A 13,461-nucleotide genomic window follows, 5' to 3' on the forward strand; every position below is an offset into this window, starting at 1 on the left:
AAACTTTGCAGGCCAGAAGGGACTGGCAAGAAACATTCTAAGTGATGAAGAGCAAGAACCTACAACCAAGATTACTTTATCCAGCAAAGCTATCATTCAGAATTGAAGGTCAGATAAAGAGCTTCACAGATAAGGAAAAGCTAAAGGAGTTCATCACCACCAAACCAGTATTATATGAAATGCTGAAAGGTATCCTTTAAGAAGAGAAAGAAGAAGAAAAAGGTAAAGATACAAATTATGAACAACAAATATGCATCTATCAACAAGTGAATCTAAGAATCAAGTGAATAAATAACCTGATGTACAGAATGAACTGTTGATTATAATAGAATCAGGGACATAGAAAGGGAATGGACTGACTATTCTTGGGGGGAAAAGGGGTGTGGGAGATGCGGGAAGAGACTGGACAAAAATCGTGCACCTATGTATGAGGACAGTGGGTGGGGAGTGAGGGCGGAGGGTGGGGTGGGAGCTGGAAGGAGGGGAGTTATGGGGGGAAAAAAAGAGGAACAAATGTAATAATCTGAACAATAAAGATTTAATTAAAAAAAAGTAAAAAAAAAAAAAAAGAAAGACATGGTAATTAATTAGTGATAACAGACTTTTAATAACAAAATCTTAATTTTTTTGAAAAGAGAGAACAGAATGCCCTGATGCCTTCCTTATTTTAAGGCCGTGTTGTTCAATGTTTTTTCTATTTCTTTAATTAATGAAATGTGGTTTTCTACCTTATTTACACTCCAGTGGCGCACTGAATGCTGCAAATCACTAACTTTGACGTAGGTATTCCAAACAACAATCACCCCCGTGCAGTCTCCTGAATACATGTGGTGACCTATTTAAGAAAATAAAATTACTCACTGATTAATGTTATGCAGAGGGGTAGAGAGAAATAGTATGAAGTTGGGAAAAAGCATTCCAGTAAAACAGTCAAAGAATCCTAGGATTACCAGAAGATATTTCAATTTAAAGAGCCAGAAAACCAAACAGAGCTAACACTTAAATCCCAATTATCTTTAAATGAACTTTCCACTTGAATTATTTTTTATTTCTTTCTTTCCCTTTGGATTTCTCTGATTTTAATACAGAAAGAAATGAGCATCATAGTACATATGTATATTGCTCAAATTCCAAAGCCAAACAAATTATCTGAATTATCCAATATGTATCTGTATTGCTCACCTTTATCAATTTACATAATCTGCTTTATATTCCTAGAAAAACACCTTTATTCTAATACATAGTGTTAGCATAATGCCTGAGACCTAGCAGGTACTCAATGATCAGAGAATGAATAAAATAAATAACAGGTGTACCAATTTAACATTAATTCTTTTTAAAATTATTTATTTATTTATTTTAGAGAGAGAGAAAAAGAGAATGGGGAGGCAGGAGAGAGACGGATAGATATTGATGTGTTGTTCTACTTATTCATGCATTCATTGGCTGATTCTTTTTTTTAATATATTTTTATTGATTTCAGAGAGGAAGGGAGAGGGGCAGAGAGATAGAAACATCAATGATGATAGAGAATCATTGATCGGCTGTCTCCTGCACGCCCCCCACTATGGATCGAGCCTGCAACCCAGGCATGTGCCTTTGACTGGACTTGAACCTGGGATCCTTCAGTCCACAGACCAACATTCTATCAACTAAGCAAAACTGGCCAGGGCCATTGGCTGATTCTTGCATGTGTCCTTAGAGGGGATCACACCCACAATCACGGTGCACTGGGACGATGCTCTAAACAACTGAGCTGCCTGCCCAGGGCAACATTAATTCTTAAAGTCCACCCACCTTAAAGTTGAATGGAACATTACTAGTAGATACCATCAAGTTCAATTTCATGCCCACTCAGAAATGTTTTACACACCATTATGAACAGATGGCCATTCAGAAACTGAATTTCATATTTTAAAAAGTAGCTTACTCAAATGATAAACTGCTCTATGTATTAGGATGCTTTTTTTTCCAATTCTGAGCAAAGAAAATCTGTCTTCTGTAGCTTTGGCTTTATCTTTATCCACTGGAGCAACACAACTTAGCCAAATAATGAAGAAATTCTTCATCTCCCTCTTATAATCTGAGCTACTTCTATAATGACACAGTTTTCAGATACCTTTCTATTGTTGGCTGACTTTTCTGAAGGTGTTCCCATATATTAACAGCCTGAGAGTTGAACAGAGTACATTAGTAATATAACTTTAATCTGGATCCCATACTAATTAATTATAGCTATAGTCTACATATCTAGTGTCTTAAATAATGTAAAAAAGTGACTATTTGATAGATATAATACATTTCTCTATTTTTTCAGTTAATAAAATAATCTATATTTTATATCTTTAAATCACCATCTACACTATTCATATACTAAGATAAACCTTTAAATAATTGCAAATTTCCCTTCTATATGCTTCTGAATTAAAAAAAATAATAATGTTAGTACATTTAAAATTTATATTTTCAATATTCTTTTGGGATTTTCTCTTCATCTTCTTTCTACCATTTAAGTTAAAAGGCCATTTTAAGAAAAGTACTAAGGAGATAATCACCAACCCAATAAAATATATTTATGAAATTTGGAACATGACTGGTTGTTACAGCAAAGATTAGTTAAATCTAAATGTTTAGGAACTTAATGCCTTTAAAATTACAAACACAACTCCTTCAGTGCCAAATCTATGCCCAGGTCGATCATATAATCTGCAAAATATGCATAAATCTCAGTATACACAAACAATCATCAATACATAAACTCCCTCTCATGCTTAAATATTTATTATCCTAGTAAGATAAAGCAAATTTTAATTATTCATACAACTAGCTTTAATTTGGAATATGTTCACTGACATACCTTCAATATCAAAACAGAGAGAGTTGATGAAACTCTTGTGAGTGTCAAAATGCCGGATCAATATGGCAGGATCCTCTTTCATATCAACTTTCCATATCCGTACCACAGCATCGTAGCATCCTGTAACCACCAGCTCTTTTGCAGCTGGGTGGAACTTAGCCGTGTAGACAAAACAAGGATGAGGTAAAAGTTTTAAAGTATTTGTATTGTTTATTTCATTTTTCCATATCCTGGAAAAGGATAAAAAGTTATACGTTGCTTCTAAAAGACCCAAGTTTCTTTAAAAGTTTCTCTAGGAATCAGTATAGCCAATGGGATGTAAGTAAGCAAGTGACAATGATAAACTAAATTTAAATTTTGTAACTAAAAATTAATTTAATCACATATTTGATGGCTGGGGTTCTTTACATTTGACAAAGCTATGTCTTATAGTTACCAAGCATAATGGTGAATTTGTTTACTAATTATAATTTATACTATCAAATTAAAAACTGTATTTGTCTGTCTTTGTAAAATCTATCTACTTTTGACATTGATTAAACAAATACACATAAAATAATTGGTAAAATATTGCATTTAATACAATATGCATAAAAATAAGATACAGGGAGAAACTTTAATGATTTCCCATTTAGGTTATGAATATGCTTTTGCAAAGTACTTACTAGTGGAGGGTTAGATAATAGGATACTCTATTAACTTTATATTAGTAATACAGATGATAAACATGAAGATCTCAAAGACCTATAAGCCATAATGAAATTACTATATAAATACTTTAGTAAAATAAGATTAAAATGCCAGAAAACAGACAACTCAATATTAAGCACTCTCATTATCTCTACCTATAAATAATGGATGATTAAAAATATTAACATTATTATCACTGCTATAGTCTTAACTCTAAGGGTTAAGCTGTTATGTCAATTCTAATCAATGTGTAAAAACAGGTAAAATCTAGCAACAGACAGGTGCTATATGAGTGTGGAATACTGGACTTTTAAAAGATTAAGTTAGTAGAATTTGAAGAATACATTAATCTTTTAATATGGGGATTTACAATACATCCTTTTAATTACTGCCTAAGAACTAATGAAAATTAAGTCAATAAAAAAAAATACAGTTGCTATTCAAGAATAACATTCTATGAATTTTCTCAGCAGCTGCTTAAATACAGAATATGATCTTCAACTACTATGAATCCAAACTAATAATGAAGGAAGTGAAAGAACATGTTTTCAAGTATAAACAAAGCACATGTGTCAGAATAGAAACACTTTAACCATAGTAATACTTTCAGTGAACTTATGTTACATGAAATATAACACCTCCCCCTGCTCCTGAGGGGCGATTGGGGCCAGCAGCCACCTCTTGCACCCACTGCCGGCACCATCAGTGCATGGGAGCGGCAGCAGCAGGAGTGGGGCTGCGGCAGGAGGGGCCAGGCAGGGGCTCGGAGGATGGGCCAAGACCCGCCCCTGTGCCCACCACAGCCTTGTGGCCCACAGTGCCTTTCAAGGTGTATGAATTCGTGCACTGGGCCCCTAGCTTTAAAATAAAAACGAAGCTTTTTATGGGAAAACAAAGCTGGTATCAATGGTAGCTTTAGTCACACAATCAATGGTAGAATCCAAGATCAAAACAAATGTATTAATGGGTTTTGGAAAGTATCAGGCTCATCATAGACAGAAAAGAAGGATACACAAATTTGTAAAGACCAGATGTCTGTAACAAAAAGTTACTACAATTGGAAAAGAAAAACCATACCAAAATTAAAACAGTATATGAAGAGAGAGGGGGTGGGCCTATTTGGGACCATTATACATAGAAAAGTCTTTGATGATTGAAGATAACTAAAAAAGGAGATTTAGGTTAAATCCTTATGGCCCGGAGCTATCCAGGTAGGAAATAGTTACTAAAGAAATACTACTAATGACAAGTGACAGTGATCTCGAGGAAGACAGAAGTGGGATACAAGGGCAGAAACCCATACTGCTGCCACTTTGAAGCATCGCCAATTCTCTTCCTTTCATCTTGGGCCTACTCATTGTATGTATTCCTTCCCTCTTTTAGAACCTCACTGCCTTTTTCACTCTAGCCACCATGTTTCTTTCTTCACTCAGTTAATCCTTCACAATATTTTTATGATGTAAGGAGTCCTAAATTAGTATCACTTTCAAAGCTACATAAAGAAAAAAGCTTACTTTATTACAATATATTACATGTTGTGTGGGGAAACCAAGATGGCTTCAAGAAACGGTGAAATCTGACCTGGGTTTTGAAGGATGACTATGAGCCCACAATGGCTCACAAAAGGCACAGAAATGTTTATTGTGTGAGTTGGGCAGGAAGGGCATTTAAGCATAGGAAGAATAGGAAAGGTAACAGGGCATGGAGATGCCAAAGAAGATGTCAATGATATTTCAAAAGATGGTGTGGATAAGGCAGAGCATTAATGGGAAGTGCACAAGAGAGGAATGTAAGGCCAATGAGAGATAGCCTGTCATGCCATGCTGAAGAACTAGAACATTTTCTAAAGGGCAGTGGTAATCAGAGATTTTTTAAAGTCAAGACATTATGGAAGATGATTTTGGAGGAGGGTAAGGTAACAAGGGCTTGAATTAAGGCCACAGCAGTGAGGATAAAAAGGATGATAGAATGGTGAGCCCTTTAGGAGAGAGAATTGACAGACTTTAGTACTATTTAGACGTAGAAATAAATGGTGGATAGAAAAGAAAAGATGAGGACTACTCTTGAGTCCCAGCCTGGGAGACAGGGGGGATAAGGCTGTCATTAAAAATATGTATATATATGTAAAAGGTGAATATGCAAAGTGTCCCCTCAGGAGTTCGACTGGGAGACCGGGAGTTTGACCGCTCTCTATGACATGCGCTGACCACCAGGGGGTGGCGCGGAATGAAGGAAGGCCCCACCGGCAGCTGGAAGGCCTCGATTGGCCCTGATCACCAGCCAGTCCTAGAGATCCTTCCTGTGCATGAATTTTGTGCACTGGGCCTCTAGTATAGTATAAAAGGACTAAAAGAGGAAGACAGAGTTTAGTGATTTTGATAAGTTTGGTTTTGGACTTGAGGTGCCACTGGACACAATCCAGACAGAAGTGTGGAATAGAAAGTCAATCTCAGAAAAAAGTGGGAGGTAAAGGTCATTAGCATAGAAGTGGATTCAAAGCCAGGAAAGGCAAGAGAGGCCAGGATAAGCACACCAAACCAGGGAAGACAATCAAGTAAAGAATCTTGAAGATAAACATCTATAGAGAATAGGTAGAGGAAAGGAACTAAAGAAAGAGAATGACGCCCTGGCTGGTTTGGCTCAGTGGATGGAGCGTCAGCCTGCGGACTGAAGGGTCCCAGGTTCGATTCCGGTCGGGGGCATGTACCTCAGTTGTGGGTACATCCCTAGTGGGAGATGTGCGGGAGGCGGCTGATCGATGTTTCTCTTCATCGATGTTTCTAACTCTCTATCCCTCTCCCTTCCTCTCTGTAAAAAATCAATAAAATATATTTAAAAAAAAAAAAAGAAAGAAAGAAAGAGAATGAGAATTAGTCGGAGTCCTAAAAAGAAAAAAAGAGATTGTCAATAAAAGCCATAAATTGAAAATATTTCAAGACTGGTCAATAATTAAATAGTGAAGGCAAGAGAGTAAGAACTAAAACTGGCCAATGGATCTGGAAATTAGCAAATAACTGCTGACCTCTTGAAGAAGGTTTCCATAGCATGGTGGGAGTAAAAGCCAGACTAACTAGGCTGAAGTAAAGACAACTGTGTGTAGGATGCTCTTGATGTTGTAGAAAGAAAAATGATGTGGTATTTGGAAGGCAGAAAGACTTGAGAAAAAGATTTTTTAAAGATGAGATTTGAGCATACCGTTGACCCTAGAACAACATGAGTTTGAACTACAATGGTCCACTTACTTATATGCACATTTTTTAATGTATTTTGAAACTGCATTTTTGATCTGTGGTTGGAGATCGTATATGTGCTGTATTTCTAAGATGAGAGTGCAAAATAAATAGAGAGAAAGACACTAAAGAGTCAAGAGATGTAGGAAATAGAAGTTAACAGGATTGTAGATTAAAGGGCTGCGATTAAAAGCACCCATACTTCTTTGCTAAGAGAGATGGACAGAGTAAAGGTGGGTATTATGCAAATCAACCGAATGGTGGAATGACAGGTTGCTATGACGCACACTGACCACCAGGGGGCATATGCTCAATGCAGGAGCTGTCAGTTGGACATCCTGGACTGCGATAGAGTGCAGGCCAAGTTGAGAGATGCCCCCCACCCCGAGTGCACGAATTTCGTGCACCAGGCCTCTAGTTTATAGATATTAGATGGGAAACCAGAGGGAAATATAGGAAGTTCATGTCTGGCTAAATTTCACTGTAAATTGAAGGCAGTCATCTAATGAAAACAGGAAGATTATGGTTTAGTGTAGAGAACTTGAAGCATGGTAATGTTTAGATCTATTGCCAGAGGGGTGAGAAAGGATAGCTGAATAAAAATGAGTAAAAGGACTGCTCAGGAGAGATGAAAACTCAAGTGATTTTCAGATTGACAAACCCAGTCAGGTCTTAGTAAGGTTACATGTTTTTCTCTGGCATAACCTGGCATCTGACAGAACGGCTATGCCATTCTTGAGGATATTATTAAGAGTAACTAATAGTAGTAGATTCCCAGCTAGACAGAGAGGTAAAAATTCATTGTCACCAGTTGTCATCTATTTCATTTACATATAAACAAACAGTAATGATACCATCTTAATCAATTAGACATTTTGTATTGAGAAGGAAGCCAATAAGATTAGTAGAAAAAGGGACCCAGATACTAGAAGTATCTATAGAATGTATTTAAAAGAACAGGAAGCATAAGAGTGAAATCAGAGTGGATCTCAAACTGCTCTAAATGTCAGTTTCCTAGTCTGTAGAGATAATAAATACCATTTGTTGGAATCAAATTCAAAGGACATATTTAAGCAATGTATGACCATACATAGCCAATTTGGCTCTGTGATTAGAGCGTCGGCCTGCAGACTGAAGGGCCATGGGTTCGATTCTGGTCAAGGACACATACCTCAGTTGCAGGCTTGATCCCCACTCCGGTAGGAGTGTGTGGGAGGCAACCAATCAATTTGTCTCTCTCACATTAATGTTTCTCTCTCTCTCTCTCTGCCCCTCCCTTCCACTCTCTCTAAAAATCAATGGGGGGAAAAATACCCTCAGGTGAGGATTAACAACAACAATAACAAAAAAGACATTTATAAAGGACATATTTAAAAGCATCTCAAACAGCTGCCTAACAATAATTTTAGAAAATCCAAGGCAGATCAAGCAGCTACAAAAAAAAAAAATGTAAATGAAACTTTAAAAATAGCTCTTAAAATATTCTATTGTGAAACTTATTAAATTGAAAAGGGTTATTTTTAAGGCTCACATCTGGAAAAATACAAATATCTGACAAACTATAAAGTTTTTTAAACATAGGTGATATTCATTTATTTACCCTATACCAGTGATGGCGAACCTTTTGAGTTCGGCATATCATCATTTTGAGAACCCTAACTTAACTCTGGTGCCGTGTCACATATAGAAATTTTTTGATATTTGCAACCATAGTAAAACAAAGATTTATATTTTTGATATTTATTTTATATATTTAAATGCCATTTAACAGCCGAACCGGTTTGGCTCAGTGGATAGAGCGTCGGCCTGTGGACAAAAGGGTCCCGGGTTCGATTCCGGTCAAGGGCATGTACCCTGGTTGCGGGCACATCCCCAGTGGGGGGCGTGCAGGAGGCAGCTGATCGATCTCTCTCATCGATGTTTCTAACTCTCTATCCCTCTCCCCTCTTCTCTGTAAAAAATCAATAAAATATATTTTTTAAAAAAAATGCCATTTAACAAAGAAAAATCAACCAAAAAAAATGAGTTCGTGTGTCACCTCTGACACGCGTGTCATAGGTTCGCCATCACTGCCCTACACTATGTACTGAGCACCACTGTATCCTGGGCTCTGCATCCAGCTAAGAGTGAAGATGGAACCCCTACTATTAAGAGCTTATATTCTAGGAAACATTTCAGCTGTTTAATAACCTCACCTCAAAGCATTAATTGAACAGTGTACATAATGATCATTTAAAGACAGTGAGGACTAGAAATATTATATATTACACAAATAAATGTATTTTGCAAATATGGCTTCAAGAAAAAAGTTTTCACTGCTACTTATTTAATTAATCAACAATCCTGATAAGCCCTTGATAAACAAACATACTGAAGCATAAGAGTAGTTCTATCACTTTATATTCTCTTTTCTTTTCTTGATGGCAAACAGCATACACATTGAATACTAAACAAATATACTAACCTGGCAGTGCCATCAGATGATGCAGTAAGGATATAGTGATCATCCTTTGACCAGCACAGATCATAAATGATATTGAGGTGGCCATATAATTCTCTCATGAAACGTCCAGAAGGAATTTCGTATACTAATGAAAATATTTAAAAAATTAGTAGGTTTTCAGACAGAGGATCCTTAATACAGTAATATACAAATTCAAAATTTATAATAATTTGTAAAGTAAGCACTGTCTCTAAGAATATGACCAAAGGTTTTCAGCATACAATATTTCAGAATCTACTCACAAATAGTTTTTCACTTGTTTTAGACACAAGAATTTACACATAAAATTTTACATATACTACAATGAACAATTATTCTCATTTCTCCAAAGCAATTTTCCTAATAATCTTTGATAGTCAATTAATCATATAATAAATAACATTTAAATTACAATTCAGTTAAAAGATTCTATAATTTGGGCTTTCATTAAAGAGGTATTATTTTACCTGAAAATTGATTCAATTTTATTTGAAGTAATCAAAATTTTATTTGAAGTAACAAGAAATTTAAATTGTATTATTGTCAGAAAAAAATTCTAACACTGAAATTTTAGATTTAGTAAAGGAATTAATAGGCAACCAATTTGATAAACAGTATAGTATTGCTATATTAATATATACAATAACATCATCTAAGACAGCGATTTTCAACCTTTTTAATTTCATGGAACAGAGAAACTAATTGCTAAAATTCTGCAGCACATTAAAAAGTATATTTTTTTGCCTATCTGACCAAAATAATAGGTATGCTTTTGATTCATTCACATTGGACTACTATTGTTGCGTTGGCTGGTGTCATTTTTAAATTTCACAATCTAAGGGTAGAGAGGTCAATGCCCCTGACTAAATAGTTAGGTATTGCATGTTTTAAAAATTCTATCGGAACACAAGTTGAAAAGTCACTGATCTCAGATAATGACTTAACAGAACAACAAAGTTTCCAAGTCTCTACTTCCACCTAGTGGTCAAACTAACTGCGCTTAAGATACTAAGCAGCACAGAAGTACTTCTGGCATAAGCAAAGGCTGTGTGCGTGGAGGTTAAGGCTGAAGTATTGAAAGTGTATTCCAATGCAACACCTTCAGAACCTCACAGCAAACTCTGTGAGACCTATTCACTCAAGGCATTTTAAAAAATCTCCTTTAACCATTAGCTGACTACTAAACTAACCAAACAGAGACTTCAGTGGCAACACGTGACCAAGGCAAAGGACTACAGAATTAGTCCAGGAAAGTCACTAAACAAACAAAACAACATATCCTGATTGACTAGGTAGAATGGGAGAATATGAATTCAGAGCTGCCACACTTCAATATTTAACGTACCCAGTTTTGGACAAAAAAATTACGGGGGTGTGAAAAGAAAAACATAACAGAAAAGTATGACCATACAGACAAAAAGCAGTCAATAGAAACTGTTCATGAGGAAGCCTAACATTAGTCTTCCCTTTAAATCCAAGCTTATAAATATGTTCAAAGATCTAAAGAAAACAATGTCTAAAGAATTAAGGTGTGGGAATTTCTTACTAATAAAGAAATAGAAATTATTAAAAAAAAGAACAAACAGTAATTATAGAGTTGAAAAGCACAATAACTAAAATAATTCACTGAGAGGGGCTCACAGCAGATTTGAACTGGCAGAAGAATCAGGACTTGAAGACAGGTCAATCGAGAGATTATGTAATTTAAGGAACAGAAAGAAAAAGAATAAAGAAAAACAAATGAAAATGCAGAGGCTTGGGACACCATCAAGTGTACCAATACAGAAATTACGGGAGTCCTGGAGAAGAAATATAAAGAGGCAGAAAGAACACTTAAAAAATAAAGACAAAAATATTACTAAAATTGTGAAAAACATTAATTTGCATACTCTACAAGCTAAACAAATTCCAAGGAGACATCATAATCAATCAAAAATAAAAAAAGATTCTTCTTCTGTATTTTAAGATTTAAGTAGGAGGTAAAGCTAAATTTATATAGCATTTTAAACAAGATTTTTAAAGCATAAAGTAGCACATATTTATCACAGAAATGTTGAAAACATATAAATCAAAATGCAAATAATTCTCCCATTACCACAAAGAATGAAATCACTATTAATATTCTGGAGTATGTTTCCTAAGAATCTTTTTTCCCCCTATGCATAGGTTTTGGTGAATTTTTAAAATAGCATAGCTGTCATCAAACTATACAAAGAATTTTGTATTTTTTAAAACTAACATTATTTCATAAGGAAGAATATTTACTTAATAAATGCTAATCAAGCTGATTATAAGTCCCTGCTGAAAAAAAAGCAAATCAACAAAGAAATAACTGTGTGAAGCTGAGGCATGTTCTACAGCAGTGGTTCTCAACCTGTGGGTCGCGACCCCTTTGGGGGTCAAACGACCCTTTCACAGGGGTTGCCTAAGACCATCGGAAAACACATATATAATTAAATATTGTTTTTGTGATTAATCACTATGCTTTAATTATGTTCAATTTGTAACAATGAAATTGGGGGTCACCACAACATGAGGAATTGTATTAAAGGGTCACAGCATTAGGAAGGTTGAGAACCACTGCTCTATAGGATGTAGTGCTTAAAACAGACATCCATGAGGAACTGAGGTGAGATGGTTTTCATTACTACGCAAGAAGTAAGGGAAAGTAGCAATGCCTCTAAGTCTAGAAGAGTATGATAATGCCCATTTATTTTTTTTTTGCTTTTATTTTTTTATTTTTTTTATTTTGTTTTATTGCTTAAAGTATTACAAAGAGTATTATATATCCTATCTAATAAAAAAGAAACATGGTAATTAGCCGTACCTCCGCTACCCTTCCCATCGGCTAATCAGGGCGATATGCAAATTAACTGCCAGCCAAGATGGCGGCCGGCAGCCAGGCAGCTTGAAGCAAACATGAGGCTTGCTTGCTTCAGTGATGGAGGAAGCCAATGTTCCCCGCCTGCCTTGCCAGCCTCTGAGCTGGCAGTTTGAAACATTGTTACAAATATAGAAGCTAAACAAAACCCCAGAAACCTGCTTTCAGCCAGCTGGGATCTCAGAGCTGGAGTTGAAACAGTGTTTCGATTATAGAACCCAAACAAACCAGATACCTGCTTTCAGCAGCTGAAGCCTCAGAGCTGGAGCCAAGCCTGAGAGCTAAAGCTGGCCCAGAATAAAAAAAAAAAAGAAAAAAAGGAGCAGTTGGGAGCTTCAGTCACCCGCCAGCCTGAAAACAGCCATCAGCCCCTCACCCAGACTGTCCAGCCACCCCAGTGGGGACCCCCACCCTGAAGGGGGTGTGACCAGCTACAAACAGCCATCAGCCCCTCACCCAGGCTGGCCAGGCACCCAAGCGGGACCCCCACCATGATCCAGGACACCCTTCAGGGCAAACCAGCCAGCCCCCACCCATGCACCAGGCCTCTATCGTATATAGTAAAAGGGTAATATGCCTCCCAGCACTGGGATCGGCGGAGCCGCGAGGCCTCCCAGCACCGGGATCAGTGTGACAGGGGGCAGCGCCCAAACCCCCTGATCGTCCTGCGGCTCTGTGTGTGACAGGGGGCGGGGCCACAACCTCCCTATCCGCCCTGCTCTGTTCGTAACAGGGGAAGGCGCCCCAACCACCTGATCAGCCCTGCTCTGTGCCTGATAGAGGGGAGCTCCCCAACCCCCTGATCGCCCTGCAGCTGTGTGTGTGACAGGGTGCGGCGCCCCAACCCCCTGATGGGCCCTGCTCTGTGTGTGACAGGGTGCGGCACCCCAACCCCCCCCCCCCCCCCCACGGGCCCTGCTCTGTGTGTGATGGGGTAGAGCCATAACCTCCCCATCGGCCCTGCCCTGAGTGTGACAGGGGGCGGTGCCCCAACTCCCCTATCGGCCCTACTCTGTGAGTGACAGGGGGGAGCTCCTCAACCCCCTGATCGACCCTGCTCTGTGCATGACAGGGGGGAGCTCCCCAACCCCCTGATCGACCCGGGTCTGTGCGTGACAGGGTATGGAGCCCCAACCCCCCTAATGGGCCCTGCTCTGTGAATGACAGGGGGCAGCGCCCCAATCCCCTGATTGGCCCTGCTCTCTGCATTACAGGGGGTGGCGCCGCAACCTCCCCATTGACCCTGCCTTGAGTGTGACAGGGGGCGGTGCCCCAACCCCCCAATCGGCCCTACCCTGAGCGTGACTGAGGGTGGCATCAC

General features: G+C 38.0%; 1 protein-coding gene across 1 annotated transcript in view; it reads right to left on the bottom strand.

Annotated features, from left to right (window-relative positions):
• Positions 1-13,461, bottom strand: part of AHI1 (Abelson helper integration site 1) — a 168,118-nt gene that overhangs the window by 122,717 nt on the left and 31,940 nt on the right. The window contains 3 exon segments of the mRNA XM_070417742.1: positions 729-835; positions 2,858-3,087; positions 9,242-9,365. Of these exon segments, the coding sequence (XP_070273843.1) occupies positions 729-835; positions 2,858-3,087; positions 9,242-9,365 (461 nt within the window).

Source organism: Myotis yumanensis, unplaced genomic scaffold (assembly GCF_028538775.1).
Source record: "Myotis yumanensis isolate MYYU_CA2020_CCGP unplaced genomic scaffold, mMyoYum1.0.hap1 SCAF_6, whole genome shotgun sequence".
Taxonomy (NCBI): Eukaryota; Metazoa; Chordata; class Mammalia; order Chiroptera; family Vespertilionidae; genus Myotis; species Myotis yumanensis.